This window comes from Penicillium chermesinum (genome assembly GCF_028974085.1).
Source record: "Penicillium chermesinum strain IBT 19713 chromosome Unknown utg000002l:1.0-5270490.0:1.0-5274688.0, whole genome shotgun sequence".
Lineage (NCBI taxonomy): Eukaryota > Fungi > Ascomycota > Eurotiomycetes > Eurotiales > Aspergillaceae > Penicillium > Penicillium chermesinum.
In genome coordinates, this window is record NW_026695312.1 from 2795288 (window position 1) to 2817934 (window position 22647).

General features: G+C 51.1%; 14 protein-coding genes across 14 annotated transcripts; 3 read left to right on the forward strand and 11 right to left on the reverse strand.

The window, feature by feature from the left end:
• Window positions 1–198: 198 nt before the first annotated feature.
• On the reverse strand, window positions 199–1623 carry N7468_001905 (C2H2-type zinc finger protein; the record flags this gene model as incomplete). The annotated part of the gene is made up of 4 exons (XM_058471202.1): window positions 199–570; window positions 644–817; window positions 884–937; window positions 997–1623. The coding sequence occupies 4 exons, from the start codon at window positions 1621–1623 to the stop codon at window positions 199–201; spliced, it is 1227 nt and encodes a 408-aa protein (XP_058334343.1).
• A 546-nt stretch (window positions 1624–2169) lies between these two features.
• N7468_001906 (uncharacterized protein) lies at window positions 2170–2394 on the reverse strand (the record flags this gene model as incomplete). Its single annotated transcript, XM_058471203.1, has 1 exon — window positions 2170–2394. The coding sequence occupies one exon, from the start codon at window positions 2392–2394 to the stop codon at window positions 2170–2172; it is 225 nt and encodes a 74-aa protein (XP_058334344.1).
• A 644-nt stretch (window positions 2395–3038) lies between these two features.
• Window positions 3039–5472, reverse strand: rcoA (uncharacterized protein; the record flags this gene model as incomplete). The annotated part of the gene is made up of 7 exons (XM_058471204.1): window positions 3039–3063; window positions 3115–3383; window positions 3579–4049; window positions 4122–4657; window positions 4724–5025; window positions 5114–5195; window positions 5349–5472. The coding sequence occupies 7 exons, from the start codon at window positions 5470–5472 to the stop codon at window positions 3039–3041; spliced, it is 1809 nt and encodes a 602-aa protein (XP_058334345.1).
• A 108-nt stretch (window positions 5473–5580) lies between these two features.
• N7468_001908 (uncharacterized protein) lies at window positions 5581–5862 on the reverse strand (the record flags this gene model as incomplete). Its single annotated transcript, XM_058471205.1, has 1 exon — window positions 5581–5862. The coding sequence occupies one exon, from the start codon at window positions 5860–5862 to the stop codon at window positions 5581–5583; it is 282 nt and encodes a 93-aa protein (XP_058334346.1).
• A 629-nt stretch (window positions 5863–6491) lies between these two features.
• N7468_001909 (sterol desaturase family protein) lies at window positions 6492–7620 on the forward strand (the record flags this gene model as incomplete). The annotated part of the gene is made up of 2 exons (XM_058471206.1): window positions 6492–6760; window positions 6837–7620. 2 exons carry the CDS (start codon window positions 6492–6494, stop codon window positions 7618–7620), a joined length of 1053 nt encoding a protein of 350 aa, XP_058334347.1.
• A 414-nt stretch (window positions 7621–8034) lies between these two features.
• Window positions 8035–8817, reverse strand: N7468_001910 (uncharacterized protein; the record flags this gene model as incomplete). The annotated part of the gene is made up of 1 exon (XM_058471207.1): window positions 8035–8817. One exon carries the CDS (start codon window positions 8815–8817, stop codon window positions 8035–8037), a length of 783 nt encoding a protein of 260 aa, XP_058334348.1.
• A 752-nt stretch (window positions 8818–9569) lies between these two features.
• N7468_001911 (pepsin-like aspartic protease) lies at window positions 9570–11139 on the reverse strand (the record flags this gene model as incomplete). Its single annotated transcript, XM_058471208.1, has 4 exons — window positions 9570–10501; window positions 10566–10724; window positions 10774–10885; window positions 10951–11139. 4 exons carry the CDS (start codon window positions 11137–11139, stop codon window positions 9570–9572), a joined length of 1392 nt encoding a protein of 463 aa, XP_058334349.1.
• A 1071-nt stretch (window positions 11140–12210) lies between these two features.
• Window positions 12211–13819, reverse strand: N7468_001912 (tryptophan--tRNA ligase MSW1; the record flags this gene model as incomplete). Its single annotated transcript, XM_058471209.1, has 7 exons — window positions 12211–12656; window positions 12706–12824; window positions 12886–13001; window positions 13065–13145; window positions 13200–13480; window positions 13592–13676; window positions 13742–13819. The coding sequence occupies 7 exons, from the start codon at window positions 13817–13819 to the stop codon at window positions 12211–12213; spliced, it is 1206 nt and encodes a 401-aa protein (XP_058334350.1).
• A 154-nt stretch (window positions 13820–13973) lies between these two features.
• N7468_001913 (mitochondrial 37S ribosomal protein uS10m) lies at window positions 13974–14468 on the reverse strand (the record flags this gene model as incomplete). Its single annotated transcript, XM_058471210.1, has 2 exons — window positions 13974–14128; window positions 14183–14468. 2 exons carry the CDS (start codon window positions 14466–14468, stop codon window positions 13974–13976), a joined length of 441 nt encoding a protein of 146 aa, XP_058334351.1.
• Window positions 14469–14736: 268 nt separating this feature from the next.
• Window positions 14737–15061, reverse strand: N7468_001914 (37S ribosomal protein S10; the record flags this gene model as incomplete). Its single annotated transcript, XM_058471211.1, has 2 exons — window positions 14737–14853; window positions 14921–15061. The coding sequence occupies 2 exons, from the start codon at window positions 15059–15061 to the stop codon at window positions 14737–14739; spliced, it is 258 nt and encodes an 85-aa protein (XP_058334352.1).
• A 494-nt stretch (window positions 15062–15555) lies between these two features.
• On the forward strand, window positions 15556–16842 carry N7468_001915 (purine-nucleoside phosphorylase; the record flags this gene model as incomplete). The annotated part of the gene is made up of 7 exons (XM_058471212.1): window positions 15556–15742; window positions 15794–15872; window positions 15946–16025; window positions 16083–16147; window positions 16201–16403; window positions 16462–16741; window positions 16804–16842. 7 exons carry the CDS (start codon window positions 15556–15558, stop codon window positions 16840–16842), a joined length of 933 nt encoding a protein of 310 aa, XP_058334353.1.
• An 83-nt stretch (window positions 16843–16925) lies between these two features.
• N7468_001916 (Fcf2 domain-containing protein) lies at window positions 16926–17928 on the reverse strand (the record flags this gene model as incomplete). The annotated part of the gene is made up of 3 exons (XM_058471213.1): window positions 16926–17306; window positions 17558–17708; window positions 17768–17928. 3 exons carry the CDS (start codon window positions 17926–17928, stop codon window positions 16926–16928), a joined length of 693 nt encoding a protein of 230 aa, XP_058334354.1.
• Window positions 17929–18513: 585 nt separating this feature from the next.
• On the forward strand, window positions 18514–19636 carry hapE (CCAAT-binding factor complex subunit HapE; the record flags this gene model as incomplete). The annotated part of the gene is made up of 5 exons (XM_058471214.1): window positions 18514–18604; window positions 18739–18752; window positions 18854–18910; window positions 18958–19584; window positions 19634–19636. The coding sequence occupies 5 exons, from the start codon at window positions 18514–18516 to the stop codon at window positions 19634–19636; spliced, it is 792 nt and encodes a 263-aa protein (XP_058334355.1).
• A 458-nt stretch (window positions 19637–20094) lies between these two features.
• Window positions 20095–22464, reverse strand: N7468_001918 (Rab GTPase-binding exocyst subunit SEC15; the record flags this gene model as incomplete). The annotated part of the gene is given in 4 exon segments (XM_058471215.1): window positions 20095–20376; window positions 20441–20554; window positions 20569–22362; window positions 22417–22464. The coding sequence occupies 4 exon segments, from the start codon at window positions 22462–22464 to the stop codon at window positions 20095–20097; spliced, it is 2238 nt and encodes a 745-aa protein (XP_058334356.1).
• Between the last annotated feature and the right edge of the window lie 183 nt (window positions 22465–22647).

Consider the following 22647-nt stretch of genomic DNA (forward strand, 5'->3'; position numbering starts at 1 on the left):
GAAAAAAAAAAAAATCACATCTAGAAACCCGTTGAGAAGATGCCCTAAACCGCTGATATATATGTCCTTCGCCACCCAATATAGAACACCCACCCCCCAAACCACCCATGTTCCAACCAGAATGGTCCCCCCTGTGCTTGTTTGTAACTATTTTTTCGTCTTTTGGATCTGGTTGTTCATCGTACATGTAACACATATTCATATCATCATCTCAACTTTAGTCGGTCCCCGCCGATCCATATAGTACTCGTCGCCGTCGCTGCTGCTGGAGCCGCGGGTATAAACAGTCAATTGATCATCATCGTAGGCTACTCGACGACCGTGAGGATGGCCCTCTTCTGAATCGAGCGACATGCGATGCATATTGACCGGAAGGGGTGCTTGTTTGGTCATTAAAATGCGACGATCTTTGCCGCGACCTTTGATGCCCTTGTTGCTGTTCTTGTAGAGGCTCGAGAAATACTCCCACATTGCGCGGTCTTCAGGATTGACAGGCCCTGCGTTGCTGATCTGGGAGAAGCGCATTGTTAATGACCGCAGCGTTGATGAATGGAACTTGTTTTGGTGGGACTAGAATGGGGTAGGGAGTTAACAATTGATCTTCAGCATACGCAAATAGGGATATGAATCGAGCGTGGCTCACCTTCAGATTGCCAAGCTGCGTGAAATTTTTGCGACAGTCATCTAGCAGGCAAGTAAAAGGCTTGTTCTGAAGGTGGGTTGTCTTGTGGGCGCGCACGTTGCCGCGCTGGGCGAACCTTTTGTGGCAGATCTCGCATTCATAGGGCTTCTCGCCAGTATGGCGACGTTCGTGCGTCTGGAACAATCAGCCATGGAACGTGGCGTTGGGGGGGGAGAGAAGATCGTGGGACTATTGACGCACCTTCAGGTTTCCCAGTTGGGAGAAACGCTGCCCACAGCCAGGGATCTTACAGATCTGAAAGCTCGGGTCAGATCGATGTCCGTTCTTTGCCTGGAGAAAGCGTTTCAACTTACGAATGGCTTGTCGCCCGTGTGTGCGCGCGTATGGATATCCAGATGGGTCTTCTGAGCGAAGGCTTTGCCGCAGCCAGGAAGATTGCAAGAGTACCTGCGTTGCTTCCCCGATCTCGACAGCTGGCTCTCGCTGGTCAGAATACGAGACGGAGTCATGGGGTATGCATACGCCGGCGGGGCCAGTTGCTGCAAAGAGGGTAACGACTGTGAGGAAGGCTCAGGCTTGGCCTGGATCGTCTTCATCAAGACATCGACCTCGGTGGAGAAGTCAACATCGACGCCGTCTTCCTTCTTGGGTACACCGGGCACGACGCCTCGCAGATCGGTCTTGGTGGCCGGGTTGATGGCGTTCTTTGCAGGTCGGATATCAGGAAGACTATTGACTGGCTCTGCCAGACGCCCCGGGGAAGTCAGAGGCGGTGGGCTAGCCACCACGTACGGTTGAAAGGAGCCGTAGTGATGGGCCAGCGAGCTGAAGTGATAGGAGCTGGTGGTTGGGGCCTGGTAGGGGAGAGAGTATGACGCAGAGGAGTGATGCGAATAGTAATTGAACATGGATTCCATGGGTCGTCTGCCAAAGCCCACGCCATGTCCTGGTAGATCGTAAGATGGCTCGACGGTCTCCATCCTGGCCGTTCTGCGCAACTAGTAGGGCTTCCAAGTAATGCCTGGGGGGGAAGGATCAAGGGTCCTCAGGAGAACGTCCCGGGTCTGATCTATATAAGTAGATACCGTAGTACGAGTCTAGGTACTAGGGAGCCACTGGTAATAAGTACCATATACGTCAAAGGGGGGAATAGGGAATAGTTCGAGGCCAAAGGTGCATGGACGATCGCCCGGGGTTCAGAAGGCGACCTGAGAAATAACTAAAAAGCGCCCGCATCGTGGACGCATCATCTTGTGCGCCCACGAGGGTACTTTTATTATTTTCTCCATTTCCCTTTTTTTTCCCCCCCCTTTTCCTAACACTAAGGTATTTTTGTTCGGGCTTGCTTTCCCCTCTTTTTGCTTTTTCTTTTTGGCCCCGGAACTAGCGGCTGTTGAAGAAAAGGGAAAGGCTGTCGATCTAAAAGCGGGCATCTTGTCGAGTCGAATCATAGGCGACCGAATAGGAGCCGTACTTTTGCTAGGAGGGATTCTATTCGATGGAGGGGGAAATGGGGGAATTCAGGATCAGGAAATCTCGGTGTGGCAGCGAATATACTCGACAGCCGCGACTGGCGACGGTTTTGCTCCACCAGATCGGGGAAGGGCCTCCAGGGACCAGCCCTCAGAACCCTTAGCACCCTCAGCTCCCTCAGCTCCCTCAGCACCCTCAGCACCCTCAGCACCCTCAGCAACCCTCAGAACCCTCAGAACCCTCTTGGACCTGGAATCTGGATACACGCAAACGGTCATTGCTCTCTCCCACAGAATAGAAGCCAAAACAAAAACCTGGCGGCCCGGCCCTTTCGGGGACCAAACGGGTTGATTGGCGCATCGTGATGCGCCCACCCGATAAGTCGCCAATAGCGCCCGGCCATTCCCAAACTTCTACGGGTTTCAGCTCTTGGCCCCTGAAGGTTGGAAAAAGGCCAGACTGTTCCTGGCAAATACGAACCATGACGTGAGGGTACAACACATCCACTTGTCCCATGGTGATCAACCTTCCTGAAATCGACAGGTCATCTTACCCATGACCGGGCCACTGAGAGGCTCTGTGGCAATTCAGCCCAGGGTTTCCGGGTCCCATCCGATCGGTTCGCCTTGCCTTTGTGTGACCCATCGGTTGCCTACAGCTTCTACCGGTTCGCTTTCCTTGGAGATTTGCATTTCGGTCGGAACATACTGCGTCTGGGGAAACCAGGACCTCTGCTGGTTTCGAGTTCCCAACCCAGGGAAAGTTCCAAACAGCAAGTCAGAAACCAGAGAAAGAAAAAAAGGAAGTTCGAAATAAGATAACAGAGTAAGTTGGGTAGGGGGGGAAATAAAACAGAAAAAAAAGAAAAAAGACAAAAAGGAAAAAAAACGAAATTTACGCCAGACGTCCTCAAAATCCCTTTTTACCGCCCCGAGTAGTCGGAGTATCTAAATCAGGATTAGCGGTGGTTCTTCCCCCTGGGGCACATGACAACTAACCTCCAGATCCGCGCACGCATGTCTCCACTGCCGGTCGCAAAGAGACTGCCGGTTGGGGCGGGGCAACCGAGATAACTAAATTCCGCGGAAATGCGCATTAGCATCAGATCGTCGTCGCTGACATCCAGGTACTTACCGGAATTCTTGTGGCCCTGGAGCATCATCTGGGCATTGCCAGTCACCGGGTCCCAGAATTGAACTCCGCGGTCTTTGGAACCACTCATGACCCACTTGCCATCGGGCGTCAGGCACACACTGAGCACGAAGTCCTGGCGAGATTAGGTTAGTGGGGGCGCGGGAACAGTCAAAGCCAGATAGGCGCGGCTAGCAAGGGAAAAAAAAAAACAAAATGGAAATGGAAAGAGGCACGAGTCAATCCCACACCGAGATGCAACCCCACCAAATAGGAAGACAATACAACGGACGAGGAAGGGGAGTGGGCAAGGGGTCAAGAGCATTCTTACCTTGTGTCCCTCAAAAGTGCGAATGCACTTTCCGCCCTTCACGCCGCTGTGGGGGTGCATACCCCGCGGCACGGTCAGTTCCCACAGCTTGATGGTCTTGTCCAAACTACCGCTGACCAAGTCCCGGCCGTTAGGCGCAAAGGCAACCGAGTACACACTGTCCTTATGTCCGTCAGGGTTCTCGAGGCGCTCCACCAGGTAGCCGGTGGTGGTATCCCAAACCCGGACACTCTTATCTAGCGAGCCAGCCGCCACATAATGTCCATCGGGGGACATGGCCACCGTGGTGACCCCATCCTCGATGCTGAGAGTGTAGACCAGCTTGTCATCCAAGATATCCCAAAGGCGCACCGTCTTGTCACCGCTGCCGGAGGCAATGTAACGGCCGTTGCCCGCGAAGTCTAGCGAGTAGATGTCTTGCTCGTGACCAACAAAACTGTTCTTGATGGTGCGCGAAGCGATATCCCAAACCTACAAGTTCGAAGGAGCGAAAGGTCAGTTTCCAAGGGGACCCAAGCATGAGAAGGGAGGATCAATACTGACCCGAATCTGCTTGTCTTCCGCGCCGGTAGCCAGGTATTTGCCATCGGGGCTGAAGCAAACGCTGCGGATGTACAAGTCCCCGTCCTTGTCCACGTTCTCATCCTGCAGTGTAGCCACGTTTTGGCCGGTAACCACATCGAAGATCTGCGCGGATCGGTTACAGCCGGTGGCAAGATATTTACCATCGCGGCTGAATCGCACACAGCAGACCACACTGTCATGGTTCAAATGATGGACTAGGTCGACATCCAATACACGCTGGACCTCGGGATTGAACACGGCATACCAATCAGAACCTTCGCGCTTCTGCGAGGGCGGCAGGTCATCGGGGTTCCAGTTAGCCAGCATGTTACCCGGGCGGTCGGCACGAACAATAGTCGGCCCTGCAGCATTGGCACCAGGGGGCGTCGGGCGAATATTAGGCGAAGCACGGGGGTCGGGGTAGGCAAGCTGCGCCTGCTGAGGAGTAGCTGGGCCCGGAGGGCGACGAGCCTTGCCGGGGCCGGGCGAAGCAATAGGGGGAGGACCACCGTAGCCTATGGTAGAGACGAAACAGATAGGGTTAGCGCTAAGAATTTCTTTCCCAGCTCACTCTCACATACCGGTCACAGCAGCCCCAGGTGGATATCCTCCAAAAGAACTCTGCGGGGGCTGACCAGGCTGGGCAGCTGCAGGCTGTTGAAGGGTATGGGGAGGCTGCTGATCCTGGGGAGGGGGAGGGGCAAGACCGGGACCACTACCTCCTTGGTTGGCCATAATACCACTGAACAGGTTGCTCGGGCCATGACCGACTTGAGGCGGCTGACCTTGGGGAGCGGCATGCGCCGCGGGCGTGATATGGGGGACGGTCTGAATGCCGCGTTGCTCAAGCTCGTTTCGGAGCATGCGAATTTCACCTTCATATCTTTACGCCGAAAGGTTAGCTCCCGTACCTGAGATAACCCATCTGCTCAGAGTAGCGCTAGAGGTTCTGAGGGATAAAGGAAACTGACTCTTGCTTCATCTTGATTTGGGTCTGCTCCAGCTGGTAGACCTTTTGGCGTATCATTTCCATCTCCTGGAGCTGGCCGGTAACTGCATGATCTACCAGTTAGAAATCATTTCAGCGCATTTTCATCATCCGAGGACCGTAGGCACGACCGGCGAATATCAAAAAACGGGTCCAAGGATATCATTGCACTGGCAGGCGCGAACAAAGCGCAAGGCGGGATACGTTTTTATACATACACTGATGTTCGAATTCGCCAGTGCTTCGAGACTGAGTCTCGAATTCCTGGCGCAGCTGGTCCAGCAACTCCGTCAGGCGGGAGGTGCCTGGAGCGGCGACCAGCCCGCGGTGCGCGTTGTACATGGCGACTTAGTTGAGCGTGAGGGCGAGGTAGGAGCGGTGTAAGCGAACAGGAGGATCACAAGGAGGGGAATGTCCGCGACAGCTTCGCGACGAAGCTGAGAAAGGTCGTCAAGAGCCGGAGAGGGAGAGCGCAAGGCCGCTGGGTTCACACCAGCCACTGCAATGAAAAGACCAGGAAAAACAGACCAGGGGCCCAGAGGAGAGATGATTTGGGGGGGGATGGGTGGATAGGGTGGGACAAACGGTCAGAGGGGGTGGGAGAGGAGGAAGAGGCTGGGCTGAGTTTGGGAGGGTGTGAACGGGAGCGGCTAAAGGGGCCAGTGACGCGGGAAGCGACGCAATAGGCGAGAAGCGCAAAAACTGGGGCGAGTTCTGGGCTCTCGGGTCCATCTCGGGTCCATCTCGGGTCCAAGACCAAGAGCGTTTCGGCATCTACGAGACAAAAGCTGTGGGAACTGTGTGGATTTGGATTCTACCTCTCCTTGTCCAGCTAAACACCGACCTGGACGGTGAAGTACTCAAGACGACGAACCCCGTTTGCAGGTCTATGCGCAGCAGCCATCGACTACCCAAAGTCCCACTCATGCCTCGACACCTCAGCGCCTCCATTATCAGGCACCGAACCCTAAAGAATCTTAAATCCGATGGGGGCTTGCAGCTTTCCAAGGGGTTGCTAACTAAGTCATCCTACACCTCGTAACTAAACTGAGAAACCAGCTTGCTCTCTATAGATGGACGGAGTCCACGGTCATATTAACAGCTGTACTCCGCTTTCCGCTCATCTCATTATTGGCGCAATTCAGCCGTAAGAACCTTTGGAAAGCTCAACCTTAGCACCTAGGCATGGACTCCTGGGCAAGATGGAGGCCCGCTTACATAAGGAGGATATATTTTTCTCCTTTACCCGATCGGTAATTCCCCTTCCGCTCTGGTGTGATGCCGCCTTCGATTATTATTCGCCGCGCCCCTTATCGGTTTCTTTCTTCACCTTCTCTTCTCTCTTGCCTCCAGACCTCGCCATGGATATCATTCTGGAAATATGGGACACCTTTATTGGTGATCGCATGTATTCGGCCCTGCTGCCGTCCTCGCTCTCTTCCGTATCCCTGCCAGCCTTCGTGAATGCGGCCAACAATACTTCCTTGGCCCTGTTTGGCGCCACAGAGCCCTTTGTCTATGAACCCGCCACTCAGCTGGTTCATCTGGAACCCTCAAAATATGCTTATTTGAGTGCCTGGCCGCGGAATAACATTTACCGCCAGTTCACCAGTTTCTTCCTTATCACTTGGTACGTTCCGAGGCCCTCGCTCTATTGAGGGGCTGTCTCTGCTCCAATTCCTGCAGTACTAATCATCCATTGCCAGGATCTTCGGTCTGCTCGTCTACTTCGTGGTTGCCTCCCTTTCATACGTCTTCGTCTGGGATAAGACAACATACAAGCACCCCAAGTTCCTTCGAAACCAGATCGCAATGGAAATCAAGCAAGCCATGGGAGCCATGCCGCCAATGGCTTTGCTGACTGCGCCGTTCTTTGTCCTTGAAGTCCGCGGCTATGCCAAACTCTACGACACAGTTGCTGAAGAGCCCTTCCCCTACTACAGCATCCTGCAATTCCCCTTCTTCATCTGCTTTACCGACTTCTTCATTTACTGGATCCACCGTGGCTTGCACCATCCAATGGTCTACAGGACCCTACATAAGCCTCATCACAAGTGGATTATGCCAAGTCCGTACGCCTCCCATGCCTTCCACCCCTTGGATGGCTGGTCTCAGAGTGTGCCATACCACGTTTTCCCATTCATTTTCCCTCTGCAAAAGTTAGCCTACGTCTTCCTCTTTGGCTTCATCAACCTGTGGACGGTTTTCATCCACGATGGTGAATACGTTTCAAACAGTCCCGTCGTCAACGGCGCTGCTTGTCACACAATGCATCACCTGTATTTCAACTACAACTACGGCCAATTTACGACCCTGTGGGACCGTTTGGGTGGCAGCTACCGCAAACCCAACGAAGAGCTCTTCCGTCGTGAGACCAAGATGGGAGACAAGGAATGGAAGCGCCAGGCTAAGGAAATGGAAGCCATTCTCAAGACTGTAGAAGGAGATGATGACCGAAGCTACTCTGCTGAAGTCAAGAAAGACCTGTAAGGAGAGAACAGGCAAGCTCAAAAATTCTTCGGGTACATAATTGTCTACGAAAGTTAATGCATGGTATTTCATCTGGACTGCATAGAACCGGGCTCTGTCTTGGGCTCTGTCTTGGACTCTGTCTTCGGAACGCGGACAGCTCAATGGGCCTTATTCTTTCGGGTGTTTCAAATGCATGCCTGTGGCCATGCACACTTAATACTTATTTTAATGATTTTTTCAGAGCGCTGAGCTTTGGGATGTAGGCTTTAGGCCTTGCAGTCTCCCTACTGCTGTACATACAGTTATGCGCAAACTTAGAATGCATCTTGACGATATCGAATATGCAGACTTTCTGCCACTGAGGACATCACTGTATATTCTACTATACAGACTTTGGGGGCCATTTGGCGGCTCAGAAAGTGTGATCTTGTACTAGTCAAGTAATTCCGAAGAATACAAATCTATATCTGTCTCTGGATAATAACACCCCGCGACCCGGCGTGGGGGGTGAAATCCATTCGCTAACATGTCTTGCTCGGTGTCCGGCCAGAGACCCGCCCGAAAGTCGTCTTCATGTCCAGAGGACAAGATCCGGTGCATCTTGATGACTCGTTGGGCCTGTCGAATATCCCCACACTCCAATACGGTGATCTTGGCTTTCAGTTTGAGCGATTGAACGAGAATGTGGTAGTAGAAGATGTCTTCTGGCAATACCCCCGGTGAGACGCGGTGGGAGCTGGGTGGCACTAGTGCTAGCCGAGGCTCGAACAATCGCACACTTCGAGATGTAGTGCCGTTGCGAAAGTCTGCGTCGGATATATATGGTGGATTGGAAATCAGTAAGTCACAGCCATCTGATTTTGGCCCGGAGCGAGAGATTTTGTGGCTAGAATCCCAGTTGCACAAAATATCTTCAATGCTTGGTACTGGTGAGCCACCATCGGGGCCAAGAACATTGGCTTGATGGAACTGAACATCGACCAACGCCCGCCGAGTAAGCAAGCTGAGATTCATGTTGTGTTGAAGATTCTTCTGGGCGAGCCTTAGAGCTCGAGGGCTGATATCAACCCCCAATATTCGAAGGTCTTCGACATACGGAGCAAGAAGGGCATGCAGAAGAAGGGCGATACAGCCCGTGCCTGTACATAGATCCAGGATACGGAGAGGGTTTGAGTACCTCGGATTCTTGTCCTCTCCAGATCTCTCCAAGGCCATCTGTCTGACCAGCTTCGCCGCTTGGAAAGTATAAGACTCGGTATCTGACCTTGAAAAAGCAGGTTAGGATGAGATGGGAGATGTACTAGTGAGCGACAGCGACCCACCGGGGGATCAAGACACCTCGTCTGCAAAGGATCTCCAGGTCTCCAAATGGCTGGTCTCCCAGCAGATATTGTAGCGGTACACCTTTTGAGCGCCGGTGACACATGGCTTTTAGACGCATTTGCCATCCCGCGTGTCGCGAGCCACTCCGCAGAGCCCGCTCACGGAGCCATCGAAGCTCATTGCGGGCCGAATCAAGCGAGCGGCACTCCTTGAGGAGGAGTGCAAGGAGTGGGTTCTCGCGATATGACTCTAGAAGTAGTCTTGTGGGAAGCCGCGGCATGTTTGAGCGCTCAGAGGGGGTGAGGTTTTCGCGTTGAATGCCAAGCCAGGGGATCCAGCACAGAGACGGCTACGTGCATGTCGCGCTTATCTTATGTAGTGACTCGAACAGCTCGCAGGACTGAGATTCCCAACTTGAATGAAAAAAGGATTTCTATTTTCTTGGTTTATATGTTCATCCCGATACACGTAGATCCTATGTATTCGCCAATAATATCTCGGACACATGGAAAAGAACGAAATACGAGTTAAATCCCAGGACATTTCCCAACGCCGGTTGCAAACATGCGATGTTCGAAGAAAAACAATCATGATCTCTATGTATCGGATAACGGTCCGTCCGGCTCGCTGCAATATTAGTCTCCTTAGAAGGCAAGCAAAGCAGCGCCCAATCCGAGCGCGAAATGCGAAGCCATCCCAGTCGGCCGTGCGGCTGCATTCTGCGTACCTCCAGAAATGACGCCAGTGCTGCTGCTCCCGCCGGCGCCACCAATCCGTGCACCTTCAGTGCCCACAGCGATGGTGGTCACAGGGTTGGCAACCGCCGTGGCACCAGGTACGGCATCATCGCCAGTTCCGATCTCCACAACGTGACTATCCTGGGTATTGAAATTGGTGTTTGCAAGAGAGATCTCGTTGTTGCTGATGTCGTAGACCACGTATGCGCTGCGCAGGAAAGTATCGCCGAGGAGACTTGTGCTGCCGCCGGAAGGATTCAGACCGAAGACGCAGGCTTCCTCCCCGTCGGAATACGTGGCGCCGGTGAATCCCAGAATGAGTTCACTAATGGCGACATTGATGGTCGGGGAGGAGAAGGTGTAGGAGATGTTGTAGTCCTTCTTGGCAATGCTGCATGGCAGGTATGCAGTTTGCTGGGAAGCTTCCCAGGTCACCCCCAAAGCATCGTAAATATCAGTAACAATACTATCCGGGAGATAAGTCAACGAGCTTCCTGAATCCAAGAGGGCGGCGGACGGGAGAGATTTGGACGAAAACTCGGTGGTCCCCGATGAATTAGTCAGGGACAAAGAGGTGAGAGCAATGTAGAAAGCTGTGTATTCCCCGTAGGTCTTTTGGATGGGCAGTGTCTCGAGAGAGCCATGATATTTGGCAGTGTCGACTCCACCAAAGAGAATTGAGCCCTCGTTCGAATCCAGATCATTTAACCACAGACTGTAGGCAGATGATCGAATAAGACCATTATTGACCATGGCCTTGGGTAGATTAGCATAGGTCGTCTGCCCTGCCACGCCCACCTGGGCCTCATTTAACGGATACCCGATTCCGAGAACACCCTCTGTTGTCGTTAGCGTCTCGAGACTGTGCAAGGTCCACCTCAAGACGGCCTTATGAGTACATACCTGCGGAGCTTGATGTATAACCCACCCCGAATTGGAAGTTCTTCAGCGAGGAGCCCCCAATTCTGAGTGTATCCGTCAAATAGTTCCCCGTGGCGCCCGAGTCGTCGGCATATGTGATGTTGAAATCATCGTTCACATAGGAGGACAGTAGAAGATTTACTGGGATCGTATGTACCGGACCAATCGCAGGCTTCTCTATGGTCCTCACAGAGGGTGGAGTTTGGAGCATTCACCCATAGGTCACTACTACCGGTATCTATGACCAGACGCAAGTCCTGCGCGGGGGTACCCAAGCTAACGTTGCAGAAGTACAGCGCTTCCTGTGAGCGTGTCAGTGATGAGTGCGGAATGGCATCGCTGGTCGCGGCCATGCAGGACAACATACCTCATTTTCCAAAGCGACCCCCACAGTCTTGTCACGCTTCCATCTCTTACGGTCCCTCGTCACCGGATCCGATATCTCGTTGCGCTTGATATTCAGCCCAACCACCGCCGGAGAATCTCTTTGGCGTAGACTCAGTTTCCCCAAAGTCGGTAGAGCTAGGGCGACCAGCAAAGCCACTGAGTTCTTCATTGGGCTTGTAGACTTTCCGTTTTTTTTTTGGGGGGGGGTTTCAGGTAATGATCGTCCCGGAGAATGTTCTGCGATCGGCAGGAGATCGGGGAGAAAAGATCCCGCAGGTTCAGGGGGGTTGATTGATGCGAAAGGGTAAGAATTATAGGTCAGGAAGTTTCGTTGATCGAAGGAAGGAAATTAACGAAGAGGGAGAAGAAACTTTGGGGGAGTTTGGGGAATTATGGGAATTATCTAGTTACGGAGCAGCCGGGGAAAAAAGAGTGGATGCGCTGTGCCACTGTCGTATCCGTCCCCGGGTTTGCTGATTATATTCTCTTTCCTCTTTTTGGTTTTTCTTTTTATTTTATTTCTTTTTTATTTCTCTGTTTTAATCATTACTATCTTAGGGATTGTGCGGTTTCTAAAAGCCTTGTACTTATCTCAGACTTCAAGTTTCCCAGGACTCAATGTGGCTGGGTTCATAGAACAAACCTGCTGCCTGAGAACGCGATACTAATTTAGGGAACAGATGGGTCTCCGGGTAAAGCGCCTCAGCGAAACGCCTCACAGGTCTCAAGGGTACATTTTCTTGAATCGTTGGATCCCCGATGCCTCGCCATTCTCTTGTTCCTTTTCATTTATTTTTCTTTTGAGTACTACTGGATTGACCTGAATTGACTACATTAGAAAACCTTTCCATCCAGTCTACGGTAGAGGATGTTTTGAGGTCCACGCAAATGATGACGCGGATCGATGACGCCCTCCCGGTCATCCGCTTAGTCTTCTTCAAGGCTTAGCGTGGGCGCCACTTCCATGGTTTCTTTTTTCCCTTTTTTTTGGGCCTGTATGAAGCGGCACTATCCAAAGCTCCAGAGTTAGTCCGAGGCACAGGCCTGATGTTCTACTACGTACAGGAAACTGCGCATACCAAGTTTCAAGTGTGAAACATTTTTCATCATGGCTATGTTCCAACCTTGGAAGGCTCTCTTGAGCTGAGCCGCGCACTTCCGTGCAGGCGGGTCACATGACCCGTTTCATATGGAAGTCTAACTATCGTACAATTGGGCTGATGGTACATGGGAAAACAATTCATAGTCCTATAGTATCCCGGACCCGTCGCATGGTGACGTCTGCATTGGCTTGAGCAGTCGTAGCACCTTCCTGCGTAACCGAGTCGAGATAACTATGATTGGCCATGATCTCGAAGTATCGCTCGCGGACGCCGTGGAGGTGATGCGCAATACGCTCCGCGACATGCTCCTTCAATGCCCGCAAGCTGGCAGAGTGAAATTCGGTTGCAATTTGCTCGCAACTGGATTCTTCTAGATGACTCAGAATCTCAATCAGGTTTGAAACACCTGGTCGCCGCGTGGGATCATAGGTGACTCCCGGCTCTGAGTCTGTCAATGCAACCTTGACTTTCTTCTGGATCTCATGTGGAGAGTCTGTTAACAGGATACGGGACCGCTCATCAGCGTGAGACTTGGACATTTTCGCTGTAGGTTCCTTGAGCGACATTACTCGCTTCGCAGGAGCTAGCTTGAAGTTAGCCAACGTGGTAGACCCTATGGGTAGTTGACTTACAGATCAATGCTTCGGGTGTGGGGAAAATAGGCCCATAAAGGTGGTTGAAGCTACTTGCTGTATACCTTGAGAATTCAAGGTGCTGTCTTTGGTCTTCGCCCACCGGAACATGAGTGGCTCTAGAGCAACCCAAAATATCAGTTGAAAAGTTCTGCATCTTAAAAGGCCAACGATAATTACCGATGGACTAGAATATCAGCTGCTTGGAGCACTGGATAGGAGAAAAGACCCAAGCGCAGCTGTGCTCGTGCCTCGGAATTATCTAGAGTGGTTTCCTCCGGCAACTGAAGCTTACTCTAAATACGGCCTGTTAGCTGCACCGGGTCCGCTTTGAAATAAAAGACTCAGGTAGACCTCACCTTCCACTGTGTCATTCGCGAGAGGTACCCCATGGAGGCTACCGTACTCAGAATCCACATCAATTCTGCGTGTGCTGGCACCTATGATCTGCTGTTAGGGGCTCTAGTATTGTAAGTATCGTGGTGGCAGCCTACCGCCGATTGGTAGAAGATTGTGGATCTCTTGGGGTCCAATCCAACTGCAAGCAACGTTGCAAACGCTTCTACCCTCCATTTCCTCAATTGGGACGCTTCCTGAGGTACCGTCAATGCATGGAGATCCACGATTGAAAACAGTAGCTTCGTGTTGGGTTTGGCAGCATTCTGAAGCTTCACCCACTGACGCAGTGCACCCAGGTAGTTCCCGAGGTGAGGAACTCCAGTAGGCTGTATACCGGAAAAGATCACAGGAGTTGTGCTGGGTGTTAAGCTGGCATCTGTAGTGACAGCTCGATGTTGCTGAGATAACGCAAATCGCTTGCGACACAGAGATCTACCCACCAGCATAAAGGGAACTTCTTTCTGATATCTCATCAATAAATGCATACTGACTTGGCCACGCGTGTTTGTGCCCCAGAGAAACTGGGCTCGAGGTTTTTCAGTATCGCCCGTGCCTCCGCGAAAAGGCACGCGCTGTCACGTGATGTTTGAGGCTCGGGTCAACACGCCCCCGGTGCTTCCCCTAGTTCTTCACCTACTACAGGTGGAATATGGTCGCAGTCGAGGTCTGTTAATGTGACTTTTGTGGGAAACCACCTATTCTCTTGCTTTTTCATGTAATATGGTAGATTTATGGGAAAGAATTACAAAACTCGGGATCCGGGATGACCCGTCCAAAGTTGCAAATAGTATAATAAAGTACATGGCGCCATGAGATTCACCCAGACTAACCAGGCTAGGCAGGCGCAAGTTCCAGCTTCAGATGCCTTTTCAAATATTCTTGCGTTCGGCGAATCGGTCACTCTGCAATGTATCGAATATCGATTGCTTGGCCGAGTTGTCTTGTCGATGGCCAAATAGAGATAGATGGGGAGCAAGCGTTTTCTCGACTTCTGGAAGAGATTTGTCCATTGATTTCCCGGCATCTTTACATGGTTAGCAATCCTGACCTGTACGTGGTGAATTTGGAAGGTTCTTACCCAGATTATCATGCTCCCAGACGTTAGCCTTCATACCAACTCCGTAGAAGGCATGCTTGCGGAGGAAAGCCAGCCACGCCTGGACTGCTTCCGGGTTCCCATCTTTGATCTGGACTAAGCGCCGAATGGTTATCCGCTCGAAATTCTCTTTGCTCTTCTTATGGACGAAGTTGCTCCGTGGGACAGTCCAGCGCTCGACGATGCGTGGGAGGGGCACAGGGCCTGATACGGGGGAGGTTAAGGTAATAGGCAGCTCGAATGGCGAAGTCGGCGAAGAATTCCACATTCTGGACACTGTAGGATCGAAGCTGGAGGTCACACACGGGGAGGCCATACTCTGCCTTTCGCCGGAGAGGTCGCATATATATCGCTTGCACGCTTCGTGGCAGGCGGGTCTCGTTCCCAAGTGCGCTGAGTCGATCATACCATTCTTTCACGGGCAACTCGGGCTGGATCCCTTGTTCGGGCGGCCCAGATACCGACGGGCCTGGCCTAAGGTATCATGACCACGGTCAATCATCCATTGAAGATACGGAAGTAAGTCGGCATGTGGCTTACGCTTGTTTCTGCGAAGAATCTTTGGCTGCGACTGGTTTGGCATCTTGTTCAGGGTTTTTTGGTGGTGAATTCGGCTGACGGGCGGATGATAATGAGCGAATTGGAGCCGAAAGCTACTCCCACGTCTCGATTAGCAAACAGGATAACCGAACTATCCGAGAGTCTTCGCTGAATACTGACCCTTGAATGCTTCGTAGCCCCAAGCAAGGAGCGTGCTGGGTTTGCAAACATGGTTACTGAGTAGTTCATGCGGGCGTTGCCGGTTTTTCTTGGGTAGGAGTTGGGGGGGTTGACCGCCTTGGGGTTACGCCCGTCCGACATTTAGGTTCCATGGCTGCATCAGATGGCCCATCCAAGGCTCGACTATTATCATTCCAGTCCAAATTTTCTGTTGTGTAGATTCAAGTCTATGAATGTCCAATTTGTAGTATCACAGGGTATTGAGCAGAGCCTCGCTGTCTAGCATAGTATCATGTGCCCAGGTACTGAGGCGCTAACTAATAATCAATGAACCGTGTTTATATATGTTCCGTGTCCATATAATACCCAACTTGACAACTTGAATTACGGGATGTGAAGGAGGCGAGGATAGATCACCCATTGTAATGCATTGGGGGGATTGTTAACGGCCATGCTCACATTGGCCTGGATGTCACTAACCAGGGCCAGTAATGCCGGTAGAACAATCCTGGAAGTTATCGCCGCAGCTCCCCCGATTGCAAAGTCCCACCCGCGACCCGCGGAGGATTTCTGCCCTTCCCTTTCTCGCAGTTCTTCTGACAGCATTCCTCTTAGTGACCGAGGTCCCATTCATTATGTCCGTTTTTGAAAAGGCGAAAGAGGCGGCTTTGTTTCTCAAAAGCCGCCTCCCTGTCGACCTGCAAAATCCACAGGCCGCTGTTGTGTGCGGCTCCGGCTTAAGTGGCCTGGCCAACACAGTCCAGGCAGAACCTCGTGCAGAATTCGACTATGCGTCTATTCCTCACTTTCCGCGCCCTACCGGTAAGGTGACCCAATACAGCAAACGAGGCGGATAACTAAACAAGGAACCAGTCGCCGGCCATGCAGGCAAACTGGTATTTGGGTTGCTGGGACAAAAAATCCCTGCGGTATTCATGGTTGGCCGCTCCCAGTAAGTTCCTGACCCTTGAAATTAAGATGGCTCAAGGAAAACGGGACAAGGAGGCTGATTGGTGGCTCCAAAGTTACTACGAAGGAAGCTCGATGGATCTGATTACCTTTCCAATCCGAGTGTTTAAGCTACTGGAAGTGGATACAGTCGTGCGTACGTTCAACAGCCGAATCCTATGGTTATACAGGCATTGACAATGGGAAATCATAGTAACGAATGCAGCCGGCGGGCTTAATTCTAGTTTCAAAGTGGGGGATATTATGATGTTGAATGATGTGAGTTCACTCTGGCTAGGCTAGGGAGCAGCTAATTTGATGACAGCCACTAGCATATCTTTCTGGCGGGCCTAGCCGGAAACCATCCTCTGCGAGGGCAAAACGAAGAAGAGTTTGGAGTACGCTTCCCGCCGCTGTCTGATGCATATGATCTCATACTGCGCCGTCATGTCCATCACGCATGGAAGGAGGTTTTACCGCCTCAAAGCACAAGACGATTGCACGAGGGTGTTTATGCTTTCGTGGGAGGCCCTACGTAAGTGTAGATGACATACTGGACTCACTCCGACATGGACCATGACTAACCTGCAAAGCTATGAAACGAGAGCCGAGAGCCGTATGCTTCGAATGATGGGTGCGGACGTGGTCGGCATGTCCACTGTTCCTGAAATTGTTGTGGCCAGGCATTGTGGTCTGCGCGTGCTTGCTTTCAGCCTCGTGACAAACAATGCCGTGTTGGATCCAGTGCCTCGCGGAGACGAACAAGAGTTGCAAGAAAAAGCAGCTGGAGAACTGAATGCCATGCTAGAGGAGGGCAAAGCGGGACATGAGGAGGTCCTGGAGGCTGGTCGCACAGCAGCCTTGGACATGGAGGTAAGTGAAAATCACGTCTCGTTCGGCTGTCCGCGAAATAAGATCTGATCATCCTATTATAGAAATTGGTGACCCATGTGCTGGTCAATGTCTTCGGGTGAACCGAAATGAAGAAAGGTCACGACCCTAACTAGCGCTGACGATTCTGTAAGAGACAAATCCGTGCAGCCCCATCGCATGGGAATCACTTCTGCTTCTTGTTTCGTTTCGCACGTAGGTTGTTGTAGAAAGCTTTCTTTCCACTTTGTTTGGACTGCTGGATGTCATCGTACTTCGACCTGAAGCGCCCATTCTCGCGCTCCAAAGCCATTGCTTCGGCCACAAATGTCTTCTTGCGGTCTTTCTTGGCGATACGTCCTCGGAAGAACTCCGTGGGGCCCTCGATGATAGTACCGACCTGAGAGAACTCGGGTGCTTTTGCTTTCGCGCTTTCCTTCTTGTAGTGCCTTTTGGGATCTAAGACAGATCGCATACGCAGCAACTGGAGATCTCTCTTGAACTCAGGAGTCATCTCTGTTCGAGGAAGATTGAACCATTCGGGGCCAGCGGTGGCCTTTGCTTTGCCCTGGGTGGCAACATACATTAGTAAGTGACCGATGTGTGAAAGTCAAGATGAGACCGTGGCTAAAAAAAAGAAAAGAACAGAACAGAAAAGCTCAGAGTAACTATGAATATAAATGCTCTCACTGGTGCAGCACAGCCCAAGACGGGCTGGTTACGCCGCATCAAGCGCTTATGCGTTGGGAAAGTTTTCCTCATAGCGAATCGGGAAAAGGCAGAAAGTCCGGGCAAGCCCAACGGGTAACAATTACGTACTTTGTTCGACTCTTCCACTTGAGGTAGGTGAAGTGAGTTGGAAAGTTCCCGGTGCTTGGAATCGACCAATTGAGCGGAATCAACAGTTGCGATGTCATCACCCTGGTGAACGTATGGCTCGAAGGTCGACCCGGAGGATAACTTGGGAATTCTAAAAAGAGTTAATTAGGGCTCAATGCATGACCAGAGAGATTGAAGATCCCGACCGACCTCAAAGATGAAATTTCTGAGCCTTGGGAAATCGAGACATCCGATCCACGCAAGCGGCCTTCGGCTTCGAGAAGAAGCTGTTGAATTTGGTTTTCTGTCAGGTCCAAGTCATCCTGTGATGAATGTTGGTCCACGACAGCAACCAGGCCTGATTTGGCCATTCCTGGATGTGGGGGATGAAGTCCTTGGAGAGTAAGATGTTCAAGTATAGATTTACTTTTTTTTTCTCGGTGATATTACCAGCGGCCCGGATGAAAGAAATCCCGAAGTTAGCGCTAAATCACGTGCACAATACTAAGCGGACTGAAAAGTACGATCAATGCGGATGAACTGAGAACCGCCAATCAGGCGCATTGATAGTTTTCGAATCAAACACGTAATTGTAGACGTCAAGCTACATCAGTCTGTAGAAATCCATAAACAGGATACTCATTATTTGGAAAAATGAGCAGAATCGGAAGCATTGTGGAGGAAACGCGCAAGATGAACGTGGATGGGTAGAGCCCGGAAACGTCAGGCGTAGCTGGGGCACCCCCCAAGCTTGGCGCAGACGCGGTTCCTCCTCCACCTTGAGTTGGCAGGCGCATTGGGTCGCAAGCAATTCAGAACAACATCAAATCGTTCCGAGATCTACTATTTGCTTTTAGTGTCCGTGTCGTCGTCCCGCGCGGCGGTTTACAAGGTCCTCTTACTTTCCTCTTCCCGACGTTTGTCCCAACCTCATCGGGCGCGAAACGCGATTCGCCATGGACCCAGCTACTCAAGGCAGTGGTCCACAGCAGGGCAGACAGCAACAGCAGCCACCTGTATATGATGTTAGAAATGGTGGACACTATGGTACAGCTCCCTTTGTATATCGATCATCGTGGGATCGCGGAGTGGCTGCCTGTAGAGCATTGCAAGAGCTTCAGTGCATACCTTCGCGGCCGGGAACTATCTTATGATGAGTTGTGTACTAACATCCTTTACAGGTGCCAGTGCAGCGGTATGCGAATGAACCCTTAGACCCTTTTTACTATCCTCAAATTTCCCATCGAAACGCCTGAGAACCCTCGAGCTGCAACTAACGTCAATATGCCCAACCAGCTAGCTGCACATGGTTACGCGCCCCTTGCTGAGTTATATACCGGGACCTGGGCCAATGTAAGTTCATTGAAGAGCCTCATGACAGCATATCTTACACTATCTAGGTGAACCAAGGCTTGCAAGGTACCGCCCGTGATATCTTGACGACCTATTGGCAGCATGTCATTAATCATCTCGAGACCGATAACCACGACTACAAAATCCATCAGTTACCGCTTGCCCGGATCAAGAAGGTGATGAAAGCCGACCCAGAGGTCAAGATGATTTCTGCTGAGGCCCCGATCTTGTTCGCCAAAGGCTGTGACATCTTCATCACAGAGCTGACCATGCGCGCGTGGATTCATGCCGAGGACAACAAGCGACGCACATTGCAACGCTCGGATATTGCGGCGGCTCTCTCCAAATCAGACATGTTTGATTTCTTAATTGATATTGTCCCTCGTGAAGAGTCGACCTCCCATGCCAAACGATCCAGCCAAGCTGGTGCTCCGGGGCCCTCTGCTACCCCAGGCCAGATGCCGCAGTCGCAACATGCTGTTCCAGCTCACATGGGTCCCGCGGACTATGGTGCCCTTGGTCAGCATGGAATGCCCCAGGATCAGGACTATCGTCCGCAGCCTACCATGTACCCCGGAGCAGTCCAGTCGGACCCCACTGCTGCATATGGCCAACCACAAGGCCAGATGTTCGAAGGGATGTATGCTGCTTACCCGCATTTGCCCCCTCAGCAGGTATGTATATTCGTTTTTCTAGATAAGCCTCAACTCTAATACGAGATAGTGAACTTGGAAAACCGCGGGGGGAACCCGCGACTTTTTGTGTGATTCGATGATCTAACGTGGTTACGGGTGCTTTTATTCGGTGGCTTTCCCCCTAGGCGACTTGGGTTCTTGTCGGACTGCGATTTCCGGTTTCTTCTTTGTTCCAAGCCTCTATTCTCTCTCTCTTTCTCTCTCTCTCTTCCTCCCTACAATGATGGGCTTATGCGAATCTACAGCAATATTGATACCAGTGAATGGGGAAATGCAAAATAGTATAGGCATTCACCGCTGAAACACGCCAAGCTTGGACGCATTGCTGCATTTAAAAACTGCCCGTCCTGTAAAGGAAGCAATAGCTCTTTGGATATAGTATAAGCTTCACCTCGCATTCTTGAAACGTGAGGATAAGGTTGTGAATTTGTCAACCTTGCTTGGAGCTTGGACAGATCGAGTCAACCTAAGCTGGGTTAGCATAATTTCTTAGTGATAGAAACCGGAATATTGAGCGTACTTTTCTAGTAGCACAGGTCCTTGCATAGCATCAACACGTCCATATTTCTTATTCCTGGTCGAGATATCATAGAACTCATCGGCGTTCTCTGCTTGCATCAATTGTACGGTTTGCTGGAGTTCATCGAGGTTTTCCCGTAATATGGGAACGTTTAGACTGTCCACAAATTGAGCCAGATATTCCACATCTTGTGCTAGTGCCGACACGCCGTTTGGATTGATGTGTCTGACCTCCGGCGCAAGCGGTTGGGCCTGATAATGTTAGCAAAATGGGTGCTTCAGAAAGAAGAAGTGAGGCAAGTAGGAAGTTACTCACCAGGATCATGTTAGCCGCATGGCTAAGGGCATCAAAGTAAATTAGCTCTTTGATCTCCGTCGGCAGCCCTAGAAGAGTCGAGTTCATGATATTTGAGAGGAAGCGAGTCAATGTCTGCATGTAATTACTTGGTTCCGAAGGGGAGTGAGTGACATCCATTCATATTCCGCTGTCTTAATGAGGTCGTCGATTTTGGAATTGACGACCTCAAATATGCGTTTTTCAGCTGCTTTTTTATTATTGCGGAACTTTTCAGTGGCCCTTAAAACGATAGACGTGCCAGTGGAATTCTGGGACCTTGCGGCGGCCAAGAGCACCTCGAGTTCTCGACAGGCAGATTCAAAATGTTCCAAGTTGATGAGAATCTGCACAATTTGACCAAGGTACTGCGAGGACAGACGTTCCACCAAAGTGTCGCACACCTTCCGTGATAGGAGATCATCCAAAGCTTCCTTTAGTGTCTCATCAATGACACTAGGGTGCGCAAATTCATCATTCGCAAAGAAATAAAACTGATTCAAGAAATTGCGGATATCAATGCAGCATAGTGGATACATCCTCGAAAAAGGTAGGATGCAGGGGAAAGTTTGTTCTTCACGAGGTTTGTCCGGAGTATACCAGCTCACATTGAGTACCTTGTCATATTCTTCCAAGGTTTGAATCGGCATAGGCATGTAGTCATCAGTAGACACGATCTCTTGAAAGTCATCACTGAATCGCCTCTTCAAAAGCTCTGCATATTTTTCAAATAGCTTCAGAAGGAATTCATCAAAGACCCGAACAGGGAAGTTCCACGTGTTCATGGTTTGCATGAATAATGCAATCAGGTTTTTGATCTTCAGAATGCTTTCCGCATTATCGACTTCATGAAGAGCTTTTGCTATGACACCCACTGCTGCCTGACACATCGAGTCCCACAGTTCGTCAATATCAACCGATGATCGGAGATCAGGGACTCGTTTCATGGTGGCACGCTCGACTATAGCAAAGCCAGCCATCTCCTCGAGAAGGTTATGGAGGCTCGCACCATCCTCATCAATAAGTGTGATACTAAGTGGTATTAACAAATCCTTTTGCCGCCGGCGGGTGTTGGCGTACTCAATGCGGAACTTGTCCATTTGACCAAGTGATTGGTGAATATGCAGACATTCAAACAAGGGGGTAAACTCGACTTGCAGGTCCTCGTTCTCCAGAAGGTCATACTCTTCGTCTTCATCCGCCACCAGCTCGATTGCAGAGTTGAGATTGAAGTTTTCGAGGTAGGGGATCTTCGCCGCCCTTTCTTTGAGTCTGGACTTTCGCTGGTCGGTATGAAAGAGTGCTATCTCGCCCAGGTACTGAGACATCTCACGAATGCGATAAAGCCAGGTATTTAGGTCTGACATCACCGCTTCGGCGATAGCACGCTGAGTAGCAGGCACTGAGCCTTGGATCATAAACGCAATTTTATACTGCGTTACTCCTTTCAAATGAACATCCTGGAGCTCCTCGAGCGCCCGCAGCGCCGCATAATGATTTTTCTTGGCAAGCAGGTCATGAACCTGATTCGCGAGACGAAGTACTTCTAAGCAGTCCTGAATCGCGCGCGAAGTCTCGTCAATATTCTGTCTATGGCCTCTTGATTCAACCAAAGCCTTCTTTTGCTCCGCAAGACGCTCTGTGCTTGTTTGAATAGATTGGTTGAGATCCAAGATTTCTGCTGTCAAGGACACGGTGCCTTCCCGGATCCGAAGCAAGGAGTTCACCGATGATACAAATTCTTGGTGGTTGGTGTTGCAGATACTTTCAATCTCAGCCTCCTTGTCACTTGCAAACCTGGACAGGGATTGGAGCAGCTGGGGGGTACGATTTCCCACACTATAGTCGCGAATGGAGGGGATGAGTTGGTCAAGATAATCGGTATCCGACGGTGAGATGATTATCTGCGGTGAGCGTTAGACGGTGATACTGCAATGCGAAGAGTAATTCATTCTGACCTGATTTAGCACATGGGGTTCGGGAAGCCCAGGTGCCATAGAGGGCATTGTGACAGGTCTGTGGCTTGAGAGGTCAGAATGCGGGATGCGCAGATTAATGACGCGCAAGCGATATGCTGATAGCTGGGGTGGACACATCGACACCTTAACACCTGACGTTGTCTGCCTTGGTTCCTGATCTACGGTGCTAACCATGTTTGGAATGGCCCGAGCCCCATTCTCTTCTTGCCC